The sequence below is a fragment of the Crocuta crocuta genome, unplaced genomic scaffold, assembly GCF_008692635.1.
Source record: "Crocuta crocuta isolate KB4526 unplaced genomic scaffold, BGI_CrCroc_1.0 scaffold153, whole genome shotgun sequence".
Taxonomy (NCBI): Eukaryota; Metazoa; Chordata; class Mammalia; order Carnivora; family Hyaenidae; genus Crocuta; species Crocuta crocuta.
In genome coordinates this window covers 5147528-5173514 of record NW_027529525.1, presented here as the reverse complement: position 1 = coordinate 5173514, position 25987 = coordinate 5147528, and the positions used below count along the sequence as shown (strand labels likewise).

Genomic DNA, 25987 nt, shown 5'->3' with positions numbered 1-25987 from the left:
AGTTCAGAGAAATATTTAAGTTTTTAAAAGATCTTTCTTAATTAAAAAAAGAGAAAACCACAGATTATATAATCTAAAGTTCTGCTGAGATATAATGTGCTTTAGTTCACATTTTTAATGAAACTGTTTTTGTCTCAGGAAAAAAAAATGCTTTTCATCTCCTTTTCTTCATTCATGTGCTCTTGATTCAAGTAAAATAAAACCTTCATGACTTGTATTATTTTTATATAGCTTATTTTACATTTTTGTCATATCATATTAAATAAAAAAAGGCGAACTGATGTGTCGCTTTTCAAAATAAAATTAAAGACAAAATAGAGATGGGATGACGTCAACTCCTGCCCATGCTTGACTTTAGAGTTATTTTTCATGCTGCCTTTGGGCTCTTAAATACTGTCCTGCATTATCTTTGAGGTAGAACAACAACAAAAAAAGGCAACAACATTCACATAAAGAGGGAAAGTGAGAAAAGAAAAGCTGTGAGAGATTTCTTTTTAACACAATTATCATCATTAGGATTTGCAGTCTTCTTTGACACAAAGTTGAGAAATAGTCTTCTTAATACGAAGGGCGGTCAGGCGGGCTGCCCCATTGGCATACCAACACTCACGCATTATTCTCCCCATGACTCGGAGTGCCTTTAAGAGAGAAAAATATCAAACGTGTTAGCCACACACGCACACAGTACAAGAGAAGCATAACCACAAACCCAGGAACTAATGCTCTGCTCTGGTGAAGAAAATCTTAAACGTAAAACAATATGAGAAGATCAGGACCCAACCTCTTTAAAAATCCAGTCAAAACACACATTAACTTTAGAGAGCAACTAACTTTTCATTGAAAATGCAATCCACTGATTTCTGGGAATATGGTAAAGCGGCTGTCTTTAAAATCTTCTGAGGAAGGACATGAAAGACAAAAAGGGATTTGGGATGAGTTGCAAATTCCTTATACATTGGTCTGGATGTGTACACTTTTTTTTTAATTCATCAAGCTATATGTTACAATTTGTGCAGTTTAGCATATGTAAATTATGCCATACTAAAATAATAATCTAAGTATAAATATCAAAAAAAACTGTACAGTGATAAATAAATAAATACTCAGAGGGGAAAATAATGAGAAAAGATGACTCCAGAGAGATTTAAGAAATCACTGAAGCAAGTGGCCACTCTGGTGACATCTGCTGATCTCATAGTCTAGCCTTTCAGAATTGACAAACCACATGTGAAAGATAGGAAACACAGCTCCAAACCCAAAGACAGAAAGTGTCAAGATGTTTGCCAAGTCCTGAATATAAGGATAACTCAGTCTTACATGGAATTTTATAGAGAACATTATCTAAATCTTGACTCTTGGTAAGGAAAAAAATCAAGTTCAGGGCTTAAAATGTTGCAATAAGCCTAAGCTCATGACAAAAATTCACAAGCATAAGAGTGAATTAAGTACCTAAACAAGGATTAAGTGAAACAACAAACAGTAAAATCAGACATATCAAAACATTAGCTGCTAGAACTAAATGATATAAAATATAAAATAAATATATAGAAAATAAAATTTTAAAAAACAAAGAGGACTTTCAAAATGTAAGTTAAAAAGATCTTTTTTTTAAAAAAGATAAAGTACCAAAAAAGCATTGTGTCATAACTCTTCAAAGAAAACAAAAGCAAAAATAAACTATTGGGACTACAACAAAATTAAAAGCTTTTTCACAGAGAAGAAAATCATCAACAAAATGGAAGGGCCACCTAAAAAGAGAGAAGATAGTCACAAATGATATATCTGATAAGGAGTTAATACCCAACATACATTATTTATACCATTCAACACACACAAAAAGCAAATAATCTGATTAAGTAACAGGCAAGGGACCTGAATAGACATTTTTCCATAGAAGATATACAGATGGCCTACAGACACATGAAAAGATGTTCAGCATCACTATTCATCAGGGAAATGCAAATCAAAGCCACAATGAGATATCACCTGATACCTGTCAAAATGGCTAGAATCAAAAAGATAAGAATAACAAATGTTCATGAGAATATGGAGGAAGAGAAACACTTGTGCACTGTTGGTGGAATGCAAACTGGTGCAGCCACTGTGGAAAACAATATGTAGGTTCCTTGAAAACTTGATAATAGAAATAGCATACGATCCAGTAATTCCACTATTGGCTATTTACCCACACTCCTTTAAAAAAACAACAATGCTAATTTAAAGAGAAATATGCACTTCTATGTTTATTCTTGCATCATTTATAACAGCCAACATATAGAAGTAACCAACAATCATCAATAGGTAAATGGATAAAGAAAATGTATCTAGAGTTATATCTATATATAAATAGATATGTATCNCAATTTATATAAATATATATATCTTATATATTAAAAAATATATGGTGGAATATTACTTGGCCATGAAAAAGGATGAGTTCTTGCTGTCTGCAGCAACATGGATGGACTTATAAAGTATAATGCTAAGTAAAATAAATCAGACAGAGAAAGACAAATATCACATGATTTCACTTATATGTGGAACCTAAAAAACAAATGAATAAATGAATGAACAAAAAGCAGAATCAGACTCATATATACACAGAACAAACTGATGGTTATCAGTAGGAAAGGAGTGGGAGGAATGGACAAGACAGATGAAGGGTAGTGGGAGGTACAGGCTTTCAGTTATGAAATGAATAAATCACAGGGATGAAAGATATAGCATAGAGAACATAATTAATGGTGGTGTAATAGCATCGTATGCTGACAGATGGTAGTTACAACAATTGTGGTGAGAACAGCATAATGTATTGAGTTGTCAATCTTNAGATAAACATTAAAATAAAAACTAAATAGATGAGATAAATGGTAGATTAGACACATTTGAAGACCAAATTAGTGAACTGGAAGATAAATATGAGTTGCTATGTAAAGATACAAACATGGAAAACAGGGGAGAATAGAAGACAATCAAAGGAATGAAAGGTCTAACATGCATCCAATGAGCTCTCTAAAAATGGGAAAAAGAGACAATAAGAGGACGAGCTATTTGAAGAGATAAAGGTGGAGAATTTTCCAGAATTGAAGAACATCACAAATCCTTGGAATTATAAAGTCCAAAAATTCCAAGCAAGATTAATCAAGAGACATCTACACCAAATACATCATAGAGAAACTGCAGAATACTAGAGACAGAGAAATTCTTAAGGTAGTCTGAAAGACAAATGAACTAAAAAAAAAAAAAAAAAAAACTCAGTTGACTTCTCTACAGCAATAATGAAAGCCAGGAGACAGTGAAATAACAACTTTAAAGTATTTAGAGAAAATAACTATGAACCTCACTTTGTTTACGATTAAGAACAAAATAAATTGTCAAACACCCAAACACTGAAAGAACTTACAACCACTAGGTCTTCCTAAAAAACCAATTTACATAAAATACATTTAAGAATGCACATTAGGGAATCAGAAAAATGATCTCGGAAGGAAGCCCTGAGAGGCAAAAGGTGTTGAATAAAGAAAATGATAAACATGTTAAGTCTAAACAAACAATAATGGTATAAAATCACATGAGTGTCTAATGCATGGGATTAATATAAAACAAGATAGAACTAAATACTGGACACAAATGGACAAAAATCACTTATATCAGCAATGTACAAAATTGATTGCATTAAAAATGACTATGTTAGACCTTTTCTAGGAATGCACGGTTGGTTTAACAGTGGAAAATCTATAAATGCAATTTATCACATTAAGAGACAAAGGAGAAAGTCCATATCATCACATCATACATAGGAAGAAAGCTTTTATCAAAACAAAGTCAGCTTTTATTTAACCTGATTAAAGCTCTGACAAACAAAACCTACAGCCAATATGATACTCAAAGGTGAAATATATAAAACTTTAAGGAGTAAAACAAAGATATCCACTATCAATACTTTCAAGCAATGTTATACTGGAAGTCCCAGAAACTGCAATACGAAAGAAAAGGCGTGAGGATTGGTCCCAGAACTCTTCATTATTCAGAGATATGATCATCTATGTGGACACTCCAAAAGAATCTACAGTTTTATACTCTACGAAGTTTTCCCAAACACATGCATACATAGAACAGTGTTGTTTAAAAATATTAAAATCACACATAAGACAATCAACAATAGAGTAGAAAAAGAAATTTTACTCTAGCCTTATAATGAACTACTGCACAGATATGAAAATGAACAGATTTTAGCTACATATATATATATGGGAAAGTGAAAGGAAATTAAGAAGAATATCTATAGTAAGTTTCAATAATATATTTCACAATTACACGAAAGTAAACAATACATTTTTAGTGTGTGTATACTCTGGTTTCTCTTCAGATCTTATAAATCTTTCACCTTTTACATTTTTAGTGTGTGTGTATATATATTATGCATATATATAACATATATTTTTTTCTCCTATGAAAAGGCAAGGCAAAAATAAATTATCATAATAGTAATCTGCCGGAGGGGTAAGAAGTGTTTGAATGTTCTATGTTTTAAACTTGGTAGTGAAATCACTGCTTCTCATTTTATTATTACACTTTAAAATTTACATATATGTTATATATTCTTTCATATACATGAAATTATTAATACTAGAAAAAAATTCATTTAATTTCAGTTTCATTGTAAATGTCTCAAATTCTGCTTCTAAAATAAGTATGTAGAATNGGGGGAGATGGGCATGGAGGAGGGCACTTGTGGGGATGAGCACTGGGTGTTATATGGAAACCAATTTGGCAATAAACTATTTGTAAAATAAATAAATAAATAAAACTTGATAAACACACAAAAAATACACAAATAAAAATAAATAAATAAAATAAATAAGTATGTAGATAAGATATCTATACAAAATAGAAATGTCAAGACATAAATCCTTCCTTAAGTAGAAAAAGAGTTGAGTGAAACATGAAGGAGGGAGACTATAAGGAAAAAACTTACTGTATAAAATTACCCTTATGATAAAGCCAAACTAAAAAACATTACTTTAAAAAGACCTCACATATTACAAATAAATATGGTAGAACATATAACAGTAATAGGGGGTGAGGGAGATTAAAGCATTAAAACAGTTCTGGAATTAGATGGTTTGTAGCCTTTCCCTCACTTTCCCTTCTTTCTCCGTGTGGGAACTAGAAAAGTCTCTACCCTCATGTAAGGCCTAACTAGCACTACAATAATCATTTATTGTGTGTATACTACATGGTGGCCACTGTCTGCGCTGTTGGGGATGAGAAGATAACAAAGTTTTGGCCGTGAGGAGGCTTTTCTGATGAAAGAAAATCATTTTCCTGACCTAGACACTTGGAAACTATGTGTTGAGAGAGCAGTATCCCAAGATCAAAGTCACCTGCATCACTGAATCTGCACGAGGAGCTCAGCTGCCTGACCTGTTGGGGACTTTCCACAGCAAGAAAGCAAGTCTGTATCAAGTCACTGGGATACCAGGCAGGGTCTGTTACTGCCCCTTAGCATGCTGTACACGTACAACTAAAATCCTTCTGAAGACTGATACAAGGACATATATTTACATATGTGGAATGAACTGGATGCCTAGATTAAGAGAGAAGAAATTCATCATCTCTGAAAATCTTCCCTGGTAACTTACCTCAAAATTGTAATAGATAAAACATATATAAGAACACAGCCTTACTTCACAGCTTTGCCACTGGTTGGGGATATTTGGTCGAAACTTCTGGTCACAAACAACCTTCCTCATTTCCTCTATTGAGGGATCTGAAGGCACCATGTCATAATAAGGCAACTGGTACTCCTCAACAATTCCTATAAGAAATTGGCATGATAAATTTCCTTGTGTGAATAATAGACAAAGATGCTTATTTCCAAAGACTACTAATTAGGTCTTCGAGGTACAAGTGGTACCCTGGGAATCTGGAAAGTCAGGTGTACTAAAATTTTGTGTCACTACAAAACCAAAGATATAGGTATTAAGCACTCAGCTGAGTAATTATTATACACATTTATAAAATTTATATTATGAAAATGTATATAATTTTGATAATCACATATATCTTATATACAACAAATATATATATTTTATAAAGTACATAATTTTAACAATTACATATGATTTTATATAAAAATGTTACACTGACATAATTTTAACAATTATATAAACGTAAATATATAAAATTATATTTTATGTAATAAAAGTTATGTAAATTCTGATTTACATAAAATACCACTGTGCAATTCAAAACACCTAATTCCAAAATTTAAAGTATGGACCCATTGTTTCCGGAATGAAGTATGTTTCTTCATGGAACAACCTTTTCAAAACAGAATAGCTTACTCTTCTTGAAAACTGATAGACAATTTTTTAAAAACTGTGTTTCTTACATTTGGATTATAGAAGTACTCTATCTGAGAATAGACCAAAGCAGCAGCAAAGCTACTGAAGATGGACAATTCAACATGAAGGTTCATATTTAAAGAGTCTCAAGTACAAAGACCTGAATTATCGGAATATTATTTGAACTCTCTGAGAATTTCCTTATAAGATTATTTTAATTAACTATAGTCCTTTTAATTTAAAATATTTAAGATCTGCTCTAATATTATGTTAACTAAATTACTATTTCAACAGTTGGAGAAAATTTAAGGACAATGACCTAAAAGCACATCTGTCAATTATTAATATGAAATTTTAAAATATTGTTACATATATGTTTGAGTCATGTTTTTTACCATACACTGTCCTAATAATTTTAACTAATTATTTCTCAAATTCTCTGCCTAAAAGAGGTACCATATTATCTCTACTCTATAGAAAGAAGAAACTGAGGCATAGTCATAAATTTGCTCAAGGTCATAGAGCTAGTAAGTGGCAGATCTGGAACTCAATCTCAAGCTCCAAAATTCTACTGTAATTCTATTGCTTCTATAAATAGCTTCATCTTCCTGAACAGTGTACTACTTCATCTGTGTATAAAAGGGTGAAAATTATGCTTTCTCATTCAAATATATTTTTAACCTTATAAGCTTAAAAATTTTTTTACTCATTAAAAAAATGAGATTAGCATAATCATTAGCAAAATGATATCAACAAAATATAAAAACTGAAAGTGGTTTGATAATGACAACTCTACTATTGAATGTTTACTATAAGCATGCTCTATTCTAATTAATTAGTCAACTAAATCAATTCCTTAAATCTTCAAAGCCCAAGGGGCCAGTTTTATGATTTATTTTAAAGTTGAGGAATTGTGACCAAGTAACTGGCCTTAAGTCAGATATTCAGGAATTTGCTCCTGGGTGGCTCAGTCAGTTAAGCGTCTCAGGTCATGATCACACGGTTTGTGGGTTGGAGCCCCGCGTCGAGCTCTGTGCTGTCAGCTAGCTCAGAGCCTGGAGCCTGCTTCAGATTCTGTACCTCCCTTTCTCTCTGACCCTCCCCTGCTCTCTCTCTCTCTCTCTCTCAGAAATAAATAGAAAACATTAAAAAAATAAGTCTATATCCTTTGAAAGTGAAAACTCTAACCATTTTCTACCAGTAGTCAATTTTTCTCCACGGAGGCCACAACTCCCTCAGACTGCATTTGTAGGGTTTCATCCTTTCAAACTCTTCCTCTCATTATTAATCTCTGAACTGCTAGGAGCACTGAGTCAGGAAGTTAGTCTATGCTCACCTCTGCCCACCATCGCTTTCTGTCCTCCACATTCATTATCACAGGGGGAAAAACAAAACAAAGCAAAATAGGAAAAGCCTGAAAACTAGAAGACTTCAACTCCTATGGCTTTTGGTACATCATTTAACATCTTTGGGTTTAATATCTGGTATTAAGTAGGGATACAGCTAACTGCATAAAACTCAAGAAAATTTTCAAGTGCGTTGCAAATTATCATTAAGAAAATCATAATTATCAGGAGAAATGTCACTCCTACCTAAGCAGTACTCACAATATAAAATCAGCGTTATACGTAGGATGCTCTGCTTTTGCCACTGGAAACATATCCCCAAAAGGTAGTCTCTTAAATATTAAAAAAATGATTCAATATGGTGCTTAGAAAACAAAACATACAAAATCATATCTTATATTCAAAGCTTCAAGGAAAGACAGATACAAAAAATATCCCCGACATCTTACCTCCAACTGAACACCTTCGGGCTATTTCCCAATAAACCAGACCAACAGAATAGATGTCAGCTCGTTTGAAGGACTCGAAGATATTCACATTCATCGTATCATCCAGCATTTCGGGAGCCATATACCTTCAAAAACATGCACATTTCAGAATATGTGTATGACTTTATAGCAATGCAGTAAAATACAATCTCAATAAATCCTGTCACAAAATAGAAATTGAGATAGCTTACATCATTTTTCAAAGTAGATCTAAACAACTCTAATAAATTAAAATTAAATAATACAGTGATTGAATTGTACTTTGAAAAAAGAAATTTAAATAAAGCTAGAGCTCATCCTACTCAGTGTCAAAGCACAAGTGCCAGGGGCCAAATACTTGCAAAAAACAAGCTAGAGGGAAATTCAGTAAACAAAGCAAGCACTCAACAGGAAAGATGGAACTCAACTCCCACCAATAAATGTTACCATGGAAAGCTCCTTGAGGGCAAAGAGCATCTCTTATTCATCATGGTGGGCCCAGGACTCTAACATAGTGCTTAGCAGCATACCCTAGATACCTTCTCTCCATGAACAATTTTATCATACACTGGCTTCAAGAAATATATACATAATATACATTGGCTGCAAGAAAATTACAACCTTGTTTGAATACAACTAAACCAAGGAAATCTACAGGCCATGGGACCTGACTGAGTCTAGCTGTCCTAGGGAGATTTTGATAATTTCCCAAAATATTAAGATGAGGATGCAATAGTCTCCCAAACTCTTCAAAGTTTTAGATCCTCTTAAGGAATCCAGCATCCAAGGCTTCCCTGGGGGTCTCTAATGTGGAGAATGTCATATGGGCAAGTTGAAGCTTGTTTTCATAGAGAAAAGAAGAGAGGTCCCATAGGGCTGCCTCGTTGGAATAAACTTCCCTGATGTGTTCCTGGGGCCTCATTAAATTCTCCTAGGGAACCAAGAGAAGTCAGAGTGATGGGCTTGAGATCTCTAATATGGTTTGGAGGCCAACTGTACCAGAAATTCCCTACTCCCAAGAGCCTTTAACAACTCCAGGAAAATGTTTTGGTTGTTTCTGATTTCAAGGTCAAGAACTCAGGTATTATATCAAAAGTAGCATGAGCCTGATATTCAAATAAAAGGAAATTGAAGTATTCTGGCCACAGTCTGGCCAGAACAAGAAAACACCAGAAATCCAACTCCCAATGGGCCTGTCATAATACATAGGTGGTACATTCTGCTTATCTCATATTTGGTCTGAACCTTCAGAAATTCTGTTCCTTGAATGTGGGAATTATGTCCAAACTCATATTATCTTAATATACATCAATTTGGAAGACTTAAGGATAAATACAATTACAAGTAAATACAAAAATTATTATACATTCTTAAACAGTAAGGGAGTACAATAGCACATATATGTATTCATTTAGAGTCCCTCACTTATCTTGCTCAATATATTGATTCTGCATCTCTTCTTTAGAACTTGAACAAATAGAACTAGCCCTGAGTTTTGATGTATTTATAAGTATAAAGGCTTTGGAGGAACTATATACTGATGATATTTTTTCCTCCTATCCATAGGAAAATATATTCTCAGAAAGTGGCACACTAAAAATAATATACACCTGTCTACTCCATCATCTCTAGCTACTGGATTCTTGACCCAAAGGACTACTGTCTATACAACTAAAATTCCAACTGTCCCTTGCTTTATAAGTATCGTGCCACTGACTTCTCAGTGACCCACAGAAGACTTCTTGCTTTCTTGGGCCTAATGATCTTCCATTCAGACCACACACCCCACCACCACCACCAAAAAAACCAAACCACACACACATCCCATGATTTCATGTTTAGGAGGCAGTCACATGTCTTAGTGTGCCACCAAAGTTGTTATCTTACCTTTTGGTTCCCACTTTAGGATTCTGAGGTATGTCAATAGTGTTCAGTACCGAATCATGCTTCACAGCCAACCCTAAGTCTGCTATGGCACACGTTTCACACTTTTTCACTAAGATATTCTTCGATTTTATATCTCGATGAGCAATTGCAGGTTTACCTATGAAGCATAAGAAAAGCATATGCATTTTGTTGTTGTTACTAAAGACTGACTCTCACCAAAAGGAATGATGTTGAAGATCTGGCTCAAATGTCACCTCCTCAGAAAGGTCTTCCCTGACCACACATTTCACGTTCCCAGTCATTCCCCACAGAGTACCCTATTTTGCCTTCTTCAGAACCCTTATTATTAGCTATAGTGTTCATTCATATGTGTGTCTAATTATCCATCTTTCCCAACTAGACCGTAAATGCCTAATGGTGTGTGTCTTGCTTATCAGCAGGCCTCTAATGCTCAGAACACTTGTTGGCATTTAGTGGCCACTAATAAATTTTTTTTGAATGAACAGGGAAAGAATTAGCATTGCTACAACCACGTAAGAACATAGCAAATATTCTCTTACAAACACGTTTCAAACTTCTACTACCTTAGGCCAGCAGTTCTCAAATGTGACTCAAAGATCTCTGGGAGTCTTTGAAACTGTTTTCCAAATATATATCTGCGTGATATTACCTTTTATTCACAGACTTCGACCAAAACAACATATTGGAAGCAACTGAATGAAGAACATGCATGAAAATCCAGACATTAAGTCAGACATTAAAGAGATTTGAAAAAAATGTAAAACAAAACCAGAATTTTCACTAGATTGGTTTTTGTATTACAAAAAAAAGGATGCAAAAATTTTTAAAACATGTACATTTCTGAAATTTATTTCACATTTAATCGGTTATTATTAAGTAAATTAATATTTTTTTACATTTCTCAATTTTAGCTCCTAATATAATAAATATTAACAGGTAGAACCCAACTACACAAACACTTTTGGGCTCCTCAGTAGTTTTGAAGAGCTTAAAGGGCCCATGAATCTAAATTTGAGAACTACTGCCCCGACTAGACTAATGACTTTCTAGAGCCAATTCTCTCTTAAGTCAATAAACAGTAAGGACAGTGTGTATTACTTGGCCTTTGAGTACATGACATGTAAATATTTGTTCAAGATCACATTACCATCTCCTATTATTTTGGTTATCATAGGTAAATATTTAAGTTATCAATATTCTCTGAATATAGAGCGTTTTCCACCCAAGTAAGATCTCCCAGGTGTATGTGCTAAATGGCAAACTTGGAGCCACCAGTGTAAAGACATTACTGTGGCTAATATACAAAATGGTGACTATGCAGATGAGAGTTGGCTATATCACAATAATACCCTCAGCTTTATAAAGCACCTTAGTGTTTCCTTACATTTGATAATTATAATAAACTAAAATACAAGGAAGCACTAAAATGTAATTTGGTGTTTCTATCCTCATATTCAAGCAGAAAAAACTTAGGAAGAAAACACATACCTTGAGTACCAACAATCTCCATATGTAAGTGGGCCAGACCACTAGCTATGGAAAGTGCCAATTTGATCATGCCAGCCACTGTCACTATGTTTCTATTCAAATAGTCATATAAGGAGCCCAGTTCGTGGTATTCGGAGACAAGCCAAAGTTGAGTCCAAGTTCCATTATCTAAATGAAAAAAAATCATTTTGTTGCATTAAAAATCATTTCATTATGCTAAGGAAGAAACCAAAAACTTTTAGCAAATGTCAGCATTGAAAGTAAATTTGTATTGCTACAAAGGAAAGTTAATTACTTTAGTGATGATGCTGACAGTCCAAGTTAGTACAGTAAAATTTCTCCCTGGATCCTTGAAGATGTTGATATAGAACCTGTTGTACATACGGTAGCTATAGGAAGCTGTGAGAGTAATTCTGATAAGTGAACAAGTCCTTTCTTATTCTCTCTATATACTGATAATGCCACATTATAGGGAAAACTACTGACAGATGCTCTTAGGCTCAGTATTGTGCTATAAATCACTCTGAGCTTTTACGAAAGATTATTCCAATAAAAACCAGAAATGCAACAAATGTACACAAAGTATTATGACTAAAATAAAAGCCCTAAAATTCTAAGAATGTTCTCGTTGTTAACTTTTCAAAATATGAAGTTGATGATTTTCTCCAGAAGCTTACATTAAGAACCAGTTTCTAGACATTTCCAAATAATTTACTTCATCAAACCAAATATTTTTAGCAGAACAGAAATTAGCCTAAGACGTCTCTAGGTATTAGAGTCCCTAGAGTTAGTTTCAGTTTTTGGAATGGGGTCTACAACAGCCCTGGGAAGCCCTGAGCAGTTCTGATGTTCAAAGAAAGGAAGTGATAATAAACATTTGCTATGGACTTTTTCTTTTAAATGCTTTATGTACAAAAGCTAACTCTTAATCCAAATATTTAATTTCCAAATCCGGGTAGCGATAAAATTTCTTAGGAATACAAAAATCAACATAGTGTAATGAAGTTCAGTAATAAACTGACCATAATAAAACTAATCCCTACTCCTACCCCTTTCTCTGCTCAACGCCAATGGCTACCTTTGTCCTCTCACATCAACGTCCTGGTCAGAGAGTTGACTAAGCAATGGAACTGGTTACCACAGAAGATTTAGAAATGAGGATGAAAGCAATCTGAGAGATCATTTGAAAGCATGCACAAAACCACTAATTAGTAAGCCAGTGACAGAGGTAGACCAGTTAAACTAAAGAAGGAGACAATCCAGGGTGATGTCTCTTGGGCCTATTGTTTTATAATCAAATAAACATGATGATTAAATCAGATCCATCAAGATGATCCATATAACCAAAGTCATTACTGCTTTGACAACAACACTAATTAATCTCATCAGTAGGTGTGCTTGAGCTCAATCTTAGGAAGGAAAAGGAAAAGGTCTTAGCTTACTAAGAAAAGTCTCACTTTCAATAGTTTGGATATATTTTCAAAGTATACGTAGTCGATAATTGGGAAAGATTGTTTTTCTTTTTAAAGTTCATCTTGGCTTTACTCAGTTTACACACACCATATCAGAAAACACAAACCATCAGCAAACACAATTGTGGCCAAAATGTACAATAATTTTAGGCCTCTCTTACGTCATCTAATTAATAATAATCAAGCTTATAACAGATAAAAATAACCATAGATTTTAATTTCCATAAGTAATGATGAGTCCCTGATGTCCACAGATCATTTGTATTTTAGATAGAGGTTACAATCTCTACCTCACCAAAGTTCTTCATATTACTGCTTCAAGTCAAAAAATTGACTAGATCAACTTTTGCTTCCCTTTGTGCCCTGTTTCCCTTTATTAAGAGAAAAAAATGTACAGTTAAATGCATAAAATCTATGCAAAAAGAAGAAAGCATAGGTAATCCACAAACTTTATGTCCAGTGCCCGATTACTTGGGGATTTATGTCATATTTTACAAATACTGGTTTAAAGACCAGGACACTAATGCTCTGTCTTGCTCCACAAAACTCAAAAAGTGCTACTGTTTGGGGTTGTTGATGTTAAACCTCAAGATATAAATCATACTCAAAGTACACTAATAGAACATTTTACTAGAATTGACTTGCTGGCTGCCATTCTGATAACGTTCATAGAAAATTGGAGTCCTGGAGTTGAACGAAGCGTGTTCATACAGATGAGAAAGGTGGATATTCAGCTAGCTTTCACTGGTATGTCTGTACCAGTTATTAAAATATTGAAATATTTCTGTCCTCATCAGCTAACAGCTGCTATTGAAAATTCCAATCCCATTCCTTTGCCTTAGACACCCAAAGCAACCTCCCCCACCTCCCACCCCACCCCCTGACAAGATGCCTCCAGATCTCTCCATGAACCAGCAAATGAGGTATAAATGCTAGCATTGCAGGGTCCCCTCAGGACTCTGTTCCAGCTGAAGCTTCTGTTCTGATCGATAGATTCTTGTGCCATACCAGTCACCAAATACTTTAAATATCAACCTAGCTGTGGTGTCATCATGATTTCATATCACTCATTTGCCCTGTCTTTATTGTATGGTTCTGGATGTTTATCTGTGGAGAAGGGGGAAAGCATTTCCTATACTCAATAAAGAAATTAGATTTTATTAAAACGAAGACATTATTTATTTTGATCTGATGAGAGACATAACACTTTTACTTGCTGAACCCAATTAGATGAAAAATACCTTTGTTGTCAGCAGCAATGAAACCAAGTATGTTCTCATGTCTCAGCATAACCGTTTGGTAAATTTCTGCCTCACGAAACCAAGATCTTTCATCTCTGGAGGAGAATATTTTTACAGCCACATCTTCCCCACACCATCTTCCATGCCAGACTTCACCGAATCTACCTTTTCCCACTATCTCCTGAAGTACGATCGTCCTTGCGATTGTTCTTTGAACCAACAGAGGCAGACCTAACCAAAGAAAAGATGAATTGATGATTGATAATAAAAGAGTGCCAGAAAAGAACGATCATGATGGCCATTATTTTCACATAAAAAGGCAAACATTTAAGCGCTTTAATAAGTTTACCGATTTTGAAGAAATAAGCACCATTATACCAAACCTTATTGTCAGACCAAGTATGCTCAAGAGAATACTCTAAATTCTTACTATGAATTTATCTTCTCATATTCACAAATGACAATTTCTTGAACATAGCCTGCTGCTACAGATATCTGATTTTCTAGAATTTCTCCAAATCTCCCAATTTGCCCATTAAAGCCAGGCAAGTTACTAAATACATAAAGGTTAAAAAAATATTTTAGCCTCTAAAATAAAATGTCTTCTTTGTAGTACAACTGGAGAAGCAGGAGAGCTCTCTGTGAATTAAAAAAAAAAAAAAACAAATTAAAACTGCAAAGTGAAGAATCAGATTCAAAAATCAAGGGAGATAATCACGTTACACTAAAAGTGAAGGCACAGTCATAGAGGATACCACACTGATATTCTGTGAAATGAAACAAAGTTCAAGGAAAATATATTCTGAGTGTATGTAAAAAAAAGTTTAGATTCTTTGAACTGACAACCCCACATCTAGAATTCCTTCCTGAAGATTTAACCATAAAATGCAGAAACATTTATGTTAAAATACTTAATATGTTATTATTATTTATAGGAAATAGGAGGGAAAAGATCAGATAATAGAAAAATCGTTAAACACAGTGCAGAGATGAAGAGAACAGATAAGAAAGACCTGCGCTCAAATTTCAGCTGTGCTATGCAACCACCAGCAAGTAATTGAACTTCTCTGAGCTTCAACTTCCTTATCTAAAATGCAGGGGCTTTTAGTAGTACCTACCCCATAGGGGTAATCCAAGAATGAATAAGCACATTAGGCACCCGACAGAGTATCTGGTATATTACATGATCAATAATGGCTAGTCCTTAATATTCTATCTTAGAACAGATTACTTAGAGCAAATGATAATGATGCTGCTTACGAGGTATTTCTTAATGACATGGGAAAACATATTCGCTCTAATGTTAAATGAAATAGCACCGTAAATTCTATCCAACTAAATAACTGTAACTAGCTATCCAAAAAATGCACCAGAAAAAGACTGAAAAGGAAATTTATTAAATGCTATGACAGTTATTTCCACTTAGTGGAATCAGGGTGAATTGTGACAGTCTTCCATCTAATATACATTTCCTTAATGTCCACAATGGGTACTTATTACTATTATAATTAGAGGGAAATAGTGAAAGAGGTTACAGTATAAGTGTGCTCTGGAAAGTCATGTTTCGTTATTATCCCTGTAGTGGGATGGCTTGGAAACTCTCACTGCAGCAGCCCTCTGAGCGCTGCAGGCTTTGGCCTCTGCTCCTGAAATGAGCCACGGTGTATTCACATGTTCTCATCTTCGTGAGAACCACCCACTGTGGCTAAATAAGCACAGACTATAAGGTTGCTATTATGGGTCTCAACAATTAGTCACAGAGCCCCACAGTCAAAAAGTTCTGAGATCATCTAGTCCAAGTTTATAATTTTAAAGATGAGAAAATTGGGGCCCCACAATAATCAAAGACTTGCCCAGAACTAGGGAGGAAGAGCTACAACTAAAAAATAGTCTTCAGTGCAAACTCTTGCTCTTACCATTCAGTGGCTATGCCCCCAATTCTCTCCTGCTGGGAAGATCTCCAGCAGCAAACTGTAAAGGCTGTTTTTGTAGACTACAGTCAATTTTACTACTTGACCACACAATAAAAGTTGAACTGACAGTCAGTGGGCCAAACTCTCACCTTCTCTCCTCCTTCTCCTGTCTTGCACACACACACACTCACAAAAAAAATCACATCAACAACCTCTGCCTCCGCTGACTAGAGAGCTAGACATGCCTGTGTTTTCAAACTGCAAATTGATCAAGTGCATGACCAATGCCACGGACCATGGGCAAAGCAAGACAACATCATCTAATGTACTCAGCACGACAATTAAGTGGAGACACGAAAACTCAGTGAAAGCTGCTTCGGTATCTTTCAAGGCAACCATTTCAAATAATCTAGTTCTTGCTTATACCCTGAGAAATTTCATTTCTTGAAGAAACATGGACTTTGCTTCTCCATATAGGTTCATTGTTTTTTTTTTCTTCTTTTTTTTAACTAGAGCTTGTAGAAGCTGCTGCCTGTCTGAAGGAAAGGCATCTTTCAGTGATGTCACGACTCATCAGAAGTATTGTTTGGGGAGAGGAAAGCAGTAACATGCCCAGACTCTTAGAAGCCACCTGAGACACAATCCATTCTCAGAAACAGTCCAGCAGAACATCGGTCCACTTGCCTCTTAGTCAGGTATTCTATCTCTTTGAAATGTGTCCCTGATCCGGACAGGGAGAAGCTGCACAATTTTGGTTTCTCGACACCTAACAATACTGCCTTTGAAGTTTGCTGGCCAAAATGAAGAAAGGCAAAGGGCAAGCAGCGCTGCCTGACTTCCTCCCTGAGAAGGAGCTTTCATGATGGTAGGAAGCATTGCTGTAGCCAGACCCATTCTCTCTGATGACCGAAGGCAGTGCTGCCATCAGTTACTGTTAGCCAGTGCTCACTGCCAAACCTATGCAGGTGACTTAGAGAAAAAGTCCCAAAAACTCTTTCAAACTGGTCATTTAAAAAATTGCCTGTGCTTGTGTATATTTACAGCTTTCTTTTTAAGAAAGATCTTAGAACATCTTGGAACACCTGAGGACTCAGTCGGTTAAGCGTCTCTTGATTTTACCTCAGGTCATGATCTCGCAGTTTGTGAGTTTGAGCACCACGTCAGGCTCTGCACTGGCAGTGGGGAGCCTACTTGGGATTCTCCCTCTCTCCTTTTCTCTCTGCCCCTCCCCTGCTCTCTCTCACTCTCTCTAAAATGAACAAACTTAAAAAAAAAAAAAGGAAAAGAAAGATCTTAGAATAATCTAAAGACAAGAGTCTAACAGTTAACAAATCCAGATTTAGGGTTAAGGATGCATAAAAGCACCACAAATCTTAATACTAATTTTTCATTTCATGCCCTGATTCACGCTTACTTTCTTAAGCAAAGTATCCAGTCTCCAGTTATAACATCTCTATTACTTTGGTTCGAAAGGGAAGTTCTTAGTCATCTTAAATACATTCAAGGAGTAACTCTTAAATATACATTTCCACTTAACATATCCAACTAAACTGAAATTTTGGGGGGGTATTAAATAGAGGGTTATTTAATAACTTGAACCTTATAAAGAAATTATATAAGGTATCAAGGAACTGGGCACAAATCAGAGTTCTCTGTGCTCATATTCTGTGCCTAGAATGTCACCGGTGCTCAGGAAATTAGGGAACAGTAGGCCCCAGGATTTAACGGTCAGGGAAGAACGAGTACCGACTCTCAACAGCTTTACTTTTTTATATATATATATTTAGTTATTTCTGACAGAGAGACAGAGCACGAGCAGGAGAGGAGCAGAGAAAGAGGGAGACACGGAATCTGAAGCAGGCTCCAGGCTCTGAGCTGGCTGTCAGCACAGAGCCCGACGCGGGGCTCAAACCCATGAACCGTGAGATCATGACCTGAGCTGAAGTCGGACGTTCAACCAACTGAGCCACTCAGATGCCCCTGAACAGCTTTACTTTTAAAGGAAGAATGTCATAGCTTTCTACACAGTAGCTTAATTTGGACTTTAGTTTTACAAACTTTGCAGTTTGGAGACATTTTTTCCAATAATCCTCCTTTGCAAACATGCCACTTAATTTGTACAGTGATGGCATAAATATTGAGACCTTGTTCAGCGAAAGAGCAAGCGATCTGGCCGTCAGAAGCAACAGACTATCTGGGCTCTCTAGATGACATAATTAGGGCTCTCTTTTCTGGACTCTGGTGAGTCTAAAGCTGCTTCATGTTAAATATGGATGCTCACATAGAGGCTACCGCCACTGTGTCATCTGCTCTTGTTCATCATGCCTGGCTGGATGCTCCTAGAGACCATGGGCTGGGGAGTTTCTCAAAGTCTGCTTGGGGTAGTCCTCTTTAATGATTCTTCCAGAGTAAGAGGGGGTCCAGGGCCTTCAGAAGTGATCCACCTCGGCTCACCCTAGCTCACATATATGCAAGACCACATGCCCGCAGGGTTTCTGGATGTATACACAAGGAAAGGCCGTATCAGAGAGTTTGTTATTACAGAGGAATCGGCTCTGTCACCAGAAACTCAAAATGCCTTCACAGGGTGTGTGCTATGAGAAAGGCTCATATAGGCCATAAAACAGCCTCATATTTTGAACTGCTTCACCACGAGTTGTGGAGTTCCATTCAGGAGGAATAGAGGCATCATCTCACCTCGGCAACAGCCGGCAGAGGAGTGTGCTGTGCTATTCCCTGTCATCTCTGTTTCTATGCTCTCGGAAGATTCTTGATTTTGACTTCCGGTCAGCTCCCTGTTCACTTCACACACACACATCCCAGGGGAGGCTGCAGATTCCGAAGACTTTCATAACCATGAGCAAAGGCACTCTAAGAATACCCTTTTGCACAAATATTATATGTTTGCACGTATAGGAGGATTAGGAGGAACTTGACGGAGGAACAAGGGGGAGAAGAAGGGGGGAAATGGTGGGGGAAAGGGAGAGAGGCAAACCATGAGAGACTCTTGAATGCTGACAAAAACTGAGGTGTGATGGAGGGGGGGGGGGGGAGGGAGGATGGGCATGGAGGAGGGCACTTGTGGGGATGAGCACTGAGTGTTATGTGGAAACTAATTTGACAATAAACTATTTGTAAAAAAAAAAAAAGAATACCCTTTTGCACAACTAACATCTTTCCCCCCAGAATTCAATTCCTTAAATACAGTAACTTTTGTGCCCACAAAACATTACTAAGAGAGCAACCGTGATTAGTATCAACCATAATGAGGGCAGAGAGGGGAAGAGAAACTCTTTCTTGATTCAAAAATAAGTTCTGAAGGAATGTAAAAGTGGGACTTGGAATCCCTAAAAGCAGAAAAGGCAACTGAGAAGACTTAACTCTTTTGGCCATGATGTTTTTTTCTCTTCATCAAATCCTAACACAGGTTTCTATATCAGACCTTACCAAGTACCACACTGAGCATTCTAAATGATGCAATTCATAGTATTGGGGCCCTTTTTAGAAGTTAGAGATTGTTCTTATTTACTTTCAAATGCAAGTTTTCTTACTGCAAAATGGACAGGGGGCACATACCAGAGCCAGAGCCAGAGGCAGTCACATCGTAAATCAGATCTTTTAGGGTTTTTCCAGCATTTACCAGATTGCACTCAGAGAGGGGTTCCTCCACATTCTGTCTCCTTTTCTTCCTGTCTGTGCACTGGCGACCTTGGCATGCCCATATCGTCAGCACCGCTGCCATGGACAGAAGGCAGACTGGCACAGCAATAACAACGGTCAGCTCCATGGGTCCGAGTTTTGGGATATCTGGAGATGCTTTGGTTAAAAAGGAAAGAACACAACCATAAATCAACCCATTTAAGAAACGTCAGAAACTGCAAATGGGCTCACCAAAATGTCACATCTTTGATGTGGAGCTACACAGTATGGCTGCATGTTAGCTGATAAAGACTCTCTGGGGGCCAGGCAGAGATGGGAAAAGGAGTTGAGGTCAGGAAGCAGCAGGAATAATCATGCCAGCTGCCAACGGGAGACAGAATTAGGATCGTGGAAAACACCAGCATGTGGGGTCCTTTTTAAATCCTCCAAGGCATTTGCCACTTTTCTACTATCTTCTCCCCTTGTCTCAGCAGTCCATCCTTAGAGCACATTCATTTTTTCACGCCCCCAAATAATTACTGAGCTCTTGCAATACGTTGCCACTATTCCAGGTGCTGGGGATACAGTGGTGCATGAGAGCCACGTCCGTGCTCTCATGCTGCTTGTGTTCCCATACGCCCACTAAACAGATGGATGTGCTACACACAAGCAAGAGGCTGTAGGCGCTGTGATGAAGCAGAGGGGCAAGAGTGTGATGCAGGGATGCCCCTTTCAACTGAATGCTCCTGGAGGCCACTCTGGGAGGTATCAGGGGGCAACCACCAGAGGGTCTTATGCGGCTCACTCCAGGCAATGTGAAAGCAAGTGTAAAGACCCCAAGATGAAGCCCATTCAGGCTTCTCAGGCACACCCGGTGCCTGGACAGCAGCGAGCGGGGAGAAAGGCAGACTAGAGCGAGGCAACCAAGAGAAAGAGCATGTGAGGTCTGGTAGGCTAAGTGAAGAGCTGTGAATTCTATTCCAAGTAGGAGCTGTAGCAGGACTTGGAGGAGGCGAACTATGTGACCTCAAGTTCATTCTGTATATCAGCAGAGGGGCGCAGGAGTAGAAAACAAGGAGAGAGATGAGGGGCGCCGTGAGGTCATCCAGGTGCGATGGTCTTGGCTGAAACTTAGCTGAAATAGTAGTACTTCCTTCTGGGTCCTGGTTCATCCTCTACCCTTTCATTGTTTTGTTTTAATTCCTGGGTTGTATCACCACCTGGCACATCATACATGCTTAACTGACTGAGCCACCCAGACCCTGGCACATCATATATGTATTTATTTATTATTCAACTCCCTCCAAAGAATGCATGCTTCGTGAGGGAAAGAATTTTGCCTGCTTTGTTCTCAACTATATCCCCAGTGCTTACAACTGGAGATGATGAATAGATCTTGAATGGTGGAACTGCTAAAAGTTCTCCTAGTTTTTTCTTTTTTAAAAAAGAAATTTTTAATGTTTGTTTACTTTTGAAAGTGAGAGAGAGCATGAGTGGGGGAGAAGCAGAGAGACAGAGGAAGACACAGAATCTGAAGCAGGCTCCAGGCTCTGATCTGTCAGCACAGAGCCCTATGCGGGACTCAAACCCATGAACCATGAGATCACAGCCTGAGCCAAAGTTGGATGCTCAACAGCTCTCAGAGATGCTCAACATCACCCAGGTGTCCCTAGTTTGTTCTTAATAAGAAAGGATAAGGTTTTTAGTTTTAGAAAAATAAACATGATCATTGAAACCAAGTAACAAGAATATAATTAAATTTGTGACCCTCCAGTTAAAACACAGACAGCCAATTTTTCTAAAGTTCATCTTGCACTTAAGAAATCTTTTTAATTTAGAGAAAACAGTGATACATGAAAAGTCTATGATGACAGATATTTCCTGTATTTTTAAAAGAAATTATTTTGACATTTGAAATGAGCACCTAGTTCATTTTCTTTTCATTCACTAAAGATAGCTTCAGCATCAATTTAATTTTATCGCTAGGTCCTATCATTAGGGATGTTGATTTTTGTTTTTAATGAGCCTTGGGATGTATTTGATAGGATACGGGAACAGAATTCTAGAGGCTTAGGTTCTCAAACATCAAGGAGAAGTAGAAGAATGCAGGCTTTGGAGAAAGAGAAACCAAAGTGAGTTGCCACTTTCTCCATTTGTGGCTTTAGTGCCTTGGGCAAACTGCCCCTGCTGACCAGGAATACCCAGAGAGAGGCTGGAGAGAATGCATAGAAAGCAACACACAACACCTGTACCTTAGACTCTAAACAAATGACGGTGATAATGGACCTTGTAAATTAAGCCATTACTCAGAATTCTTTTATTGCAGTGACAATCCTAGAGAGCTTATTATATTAAATATGCTTACATATGTCAAACAGAATATATAAATACAAATTTAAAATAAATATTATTTAATTCTCAAGGAAAATGAATTAAATTCCTCCAAAATGTGTTCATCCAAGTTTCATTATAATCCTAAAAATATATTTTTTTTTACTATTGATAAGTAATAGATTTAAAACTGTAGAGTGAACTCTGGAAACAAGCTTAATCCATGATCTTCTACTTTGCCCCGGGAATTCTGGCAGATCACCAACTTTCCTTCTTCTAAACATTTCGGGATCCTTCTGAAGTCATTAGAAGTTGTACAGGTGCATATGAGGAAAGGTTGGCCTTGAATGTTCTTATGACAAGGTGCTAAAAGAGTTCTCTGACTTGACTTTGTTTTAGAAATCATTAACAGTTGTACTTGCAACTTCTAAAGCTTGCTGTTATAAAAGAGTTTTATTATCCATTTAACTATGGTCTTTCAATCTACATTTCAAGTTGTATCTATATTTTTAGGTCCTTACAATGCTATTCTAGGAATTCAAAGAAAGCCACAGAAAGCATTCAATCTCTTGCAACCTACAAAAACATCTACTTGAATATGCTTTTAAAATAAAAATAAAATTTTAAAAATAAAATTCAAAAAAAATTCTTTTGTTACATATGTTTATAAGGCTATGTCTTATTCTGATATATGTTATCAGGAACTATCAATATAAGCATTAGAGTTAAAAAGCTTATTGATTTTATTCATTTTAGTAAAGCTCTATTAAGCAGAGCTCAGATCATCACTATGGCAACCAATAAAGAGGGGAAAGGTCAGCAACCCTGAAAATAGAATATTCTCTATAAAAGCGTACTGCTCTAGTGAGGGTTACAGCTCTCAGAGATGTTTACTACAGATGGGCAATGTTTCTACTTTTGTGAACAAATTTACTGATACGAGTTAGTAATAAAAAAAGATTACTCAGCTAGAAAAGGCTAGCAACAACATCCAGAAAGAGCTCCTTAAACACTGAGCAATTTTTGAGGCAAACATTTGTAAAACTATCTTTTAAACCAAATGTTGATTGTTATCTCTACAGGAGATAACTGAAGAAAAACTGTAGTCTACACCCAATGAGTCATGGCAAAGGAGGTAGTAGTGCAGGTAAGAATACGTTGTAATAAGTTACCTTTGATGAGCATATTATTTTTTCTAGCAGGTTTTACATTCTTGGTCACAGGAGAACCCTTATTATTCAATAATTTCCAACTTGAGATTTACTGTGCCAACTGAAATGCATTTTCCATGGTATAAACACCTCCATGGTTTGGGGAGTGCTTCATTGCCCGTTCATGTTATTTCACTCCCTAGCAAATTAAGTAGAATAGAATGGGGGTGGGGAGAGAAAAGCACTAGCTTTGATGGGTGAGAGCTTAGCTCACAAATATCTCCCCTATATAAGCTCTACAATACATTGAACCAAGACAGCACAGGGAAAGGAAGTATTAACAAGGCCAGGAGAAGGGAACATTGATCCAGATGAGGTGGAAGACTCTGTACATCTGGAGAGAGTCACGTGAAAAGCAGATGAATGTAAAACAGTACTATAAGACAAAAAAAAAAAAAAGAAAGAAAGAAAGATGGAGGGATAGATGGAAGGAAAGAAGGAAGGGAGGAAGTAAGGAAGGAAGAAAGGGAGGGAGGAAGGGATGAGAGAATAATTTTCTTTTTAAACATTTTCTTTGTGAACTTTGCAGCTTCCCCTAGAGACCTGAGTGGAGCTGTTGATGGTCAAAGTCAATGGTCATTGCCACTGCTCACATAAAACTCAGAACTAGTTTAGATGTCTCAACTTCTCCCAGGACAGTGCCTCCTTGACACTCCCTATGTCCAGCTTTAGGGAAGCAATCCTCAAAATGAAAAGAAAAAGATAATATGGGCATGATCCTCATGATCCCCATGTTTCCTTCCTCACTGACCTCTTCCCTTTCCTTATTATAAGTATAAAAATTCTGATGTTTATAAGATGTAATTGATCTTTGAATTATTTAATTTATATCTCCTTAGTATATGCTATTAGCAGGAAATGGTTTAGAACTGAGTTATGGACAGGGCACCTGGGTAGCTCAGTCGGTTAAGTGCCGACTTTGGCTCAGGTCATGATCTCATGGTTCGTGAGTTTGAGCCCTACATCTGGCTCTGTGCTGACAGCTCAGATCCTGGAGCCTGCTTCAGATTCTGTGTCCTCTTCTCTCTGCCCCTCCCTCACTCATGCTCTGCACCCCCCCTCAAAAATATATCAACATTAAAAAAATTTTTTTTTACTTTTATTTTTTATTATTTTTTCTTTTTTTTTACAAATAGTTTATTGTCAAATTAGTTTCCACATAACACTCAGTGCTCATCCCCACAAGTGCCCTCCTCCATGCACATCCCTCCTCCCCCCCACATCCATCAGTCCCCAGTTAAAAAATTTTTTTTAAAGAACTGAGCTTTGGACTTGATCAATTACTTCAAATAGCCTATACTGACCACTGGCATGGAAATCTTGTAGAATGTCTACGTTCTACGTAAAGACACATTTTTTTTTTTTTACTATCTGAATGACCTTCAACTGACTAGAAACTAAAGTAATACAGTGGAGTGAGGAACAGAAATTCTTTGAGAGTAGAGTGACTGAAGAGATATGCACTGACTTGACATCTGTTGAAAAACAAAATCAGACAAAAGAAAACAGAGGTCTCCGTGGAACCCAAAGTGAATTTTTGTGAAATTTACAAGGTTAGTGCTCCCTTCCCAGAAGCTTCTGGGGCAAATAGCCTACAGAAATTGAAGAGGATCCAAAATACCCCTGAAGAAACCACAAACTAATATTAAAGCCCCTCCCATTCTTTTTATGAAAGGCTTTGCCCAACTGCAAAGACACCACCCTGCAAGGTTGGATCCATGAATGTATAAATAGCCAGTCTTCAACTGCCTCCCCATCTATTCCTCCACAAAAGGGGAAGCATTTCTTCCCCCAGCTTGTAGTCTGTTCTCAGGTATCAAGTCCACCCCAAAAGACAATGTTCCTTGAGATGCTTTCTGATGGGTCTATTTCTGTCCTGGCACATGGGGAAAAAATGCCACCACAGTCAAATGAATGATGTGGTCCATCTACCTACCCTATAAACCCTCTATGACACAGGCCTGTGACATCAATGAAAGGGCTTTGTTTAGTTTAGTTTAGTTCACAGGTTTCTAGGGGGAAATGTGGAAGTAATGTCTGAAGGTAAAACAAGAGAGAACACATTGCCTCTAAGATGATCAGAGTTAACTTTTTAACTAGCTCAACAGAAATCATTTATTTTTCCAAAAAAGTGAGATGCTAAGCATTAAGAAATCTCCCAAATCTTCATGAAGAACCTCCCTTAACCTGCCATTTCAAAACATCAGTAAATGTGGATACCATCATTTCAAACAGTTGCTTGATGATAATGAAAATGCATTTCAAGTCAGTTTCTTACTACTCTCCTAAAAGACTGGATCCCAATGGATCGCTTTGTATAACATTACACTGAGAATGACTTTTGAGGGCAGATGCCCAGAAGTGGGGCACAGTCCATATCCTGATGGAATTTAAACTCTGCTCAGGAATACATGATCCATGTAGGGAACAATTCCAAAGCAATTTTGAAAATTAAAAAAACATAAGAAAACTACATAGGAGCAAGGGCAGTGGGAGATAAGAAAAGATCATCATGAAGAATTCCATTCATGATAAATCAGTCAATATAAAACAATATAGAACTGCACTTACATGTGGGAAATCTACACATGTGAAATAGAATGGTCTCAGTTGCTAAGTAA

The 25987-nt window shown here is 36.8% G+C and overlaps 1 protein-coding gene across 1 annotated transcript in view; it reads right to left on the bottom strand.

Moving 5' to 3' along the window:
• Positions 1-512: 512 nt before the first annotated feature.
• The window catches only part of ACVR1C (activin A receptor type 1C), a 67043-nt gene continuing 41568 nt past the window's right edge, over positions 513-25987 (bottom strand). Inside the window, exons 3-9 of the mRNA XM_077760974.1 lie at positions 19762-20001; positions 14273-14503; positions 11560-11727; positions 10051-10207; positions 8146-8270; positions 5691-5821; positions 513-638 (exon numbers count right to left, since the gene is read on the bottom strand). Of these exons, the coding sequence (XP_077617100.1) occupies positions 513-638; positions 5691-5821; positions 8146-8270; positions 10051-10207; positions 11560-11727; positions 14273-14503; positions 19762-20001 (1178 nt within the window). The remainder of the gene's footprint in view (positions 639-5690; positions 5822-8145; positions 8271-10050; positions 10208-11559; positions 11728-14272; positions 14504-19761; positions 20002-25987) is intronic.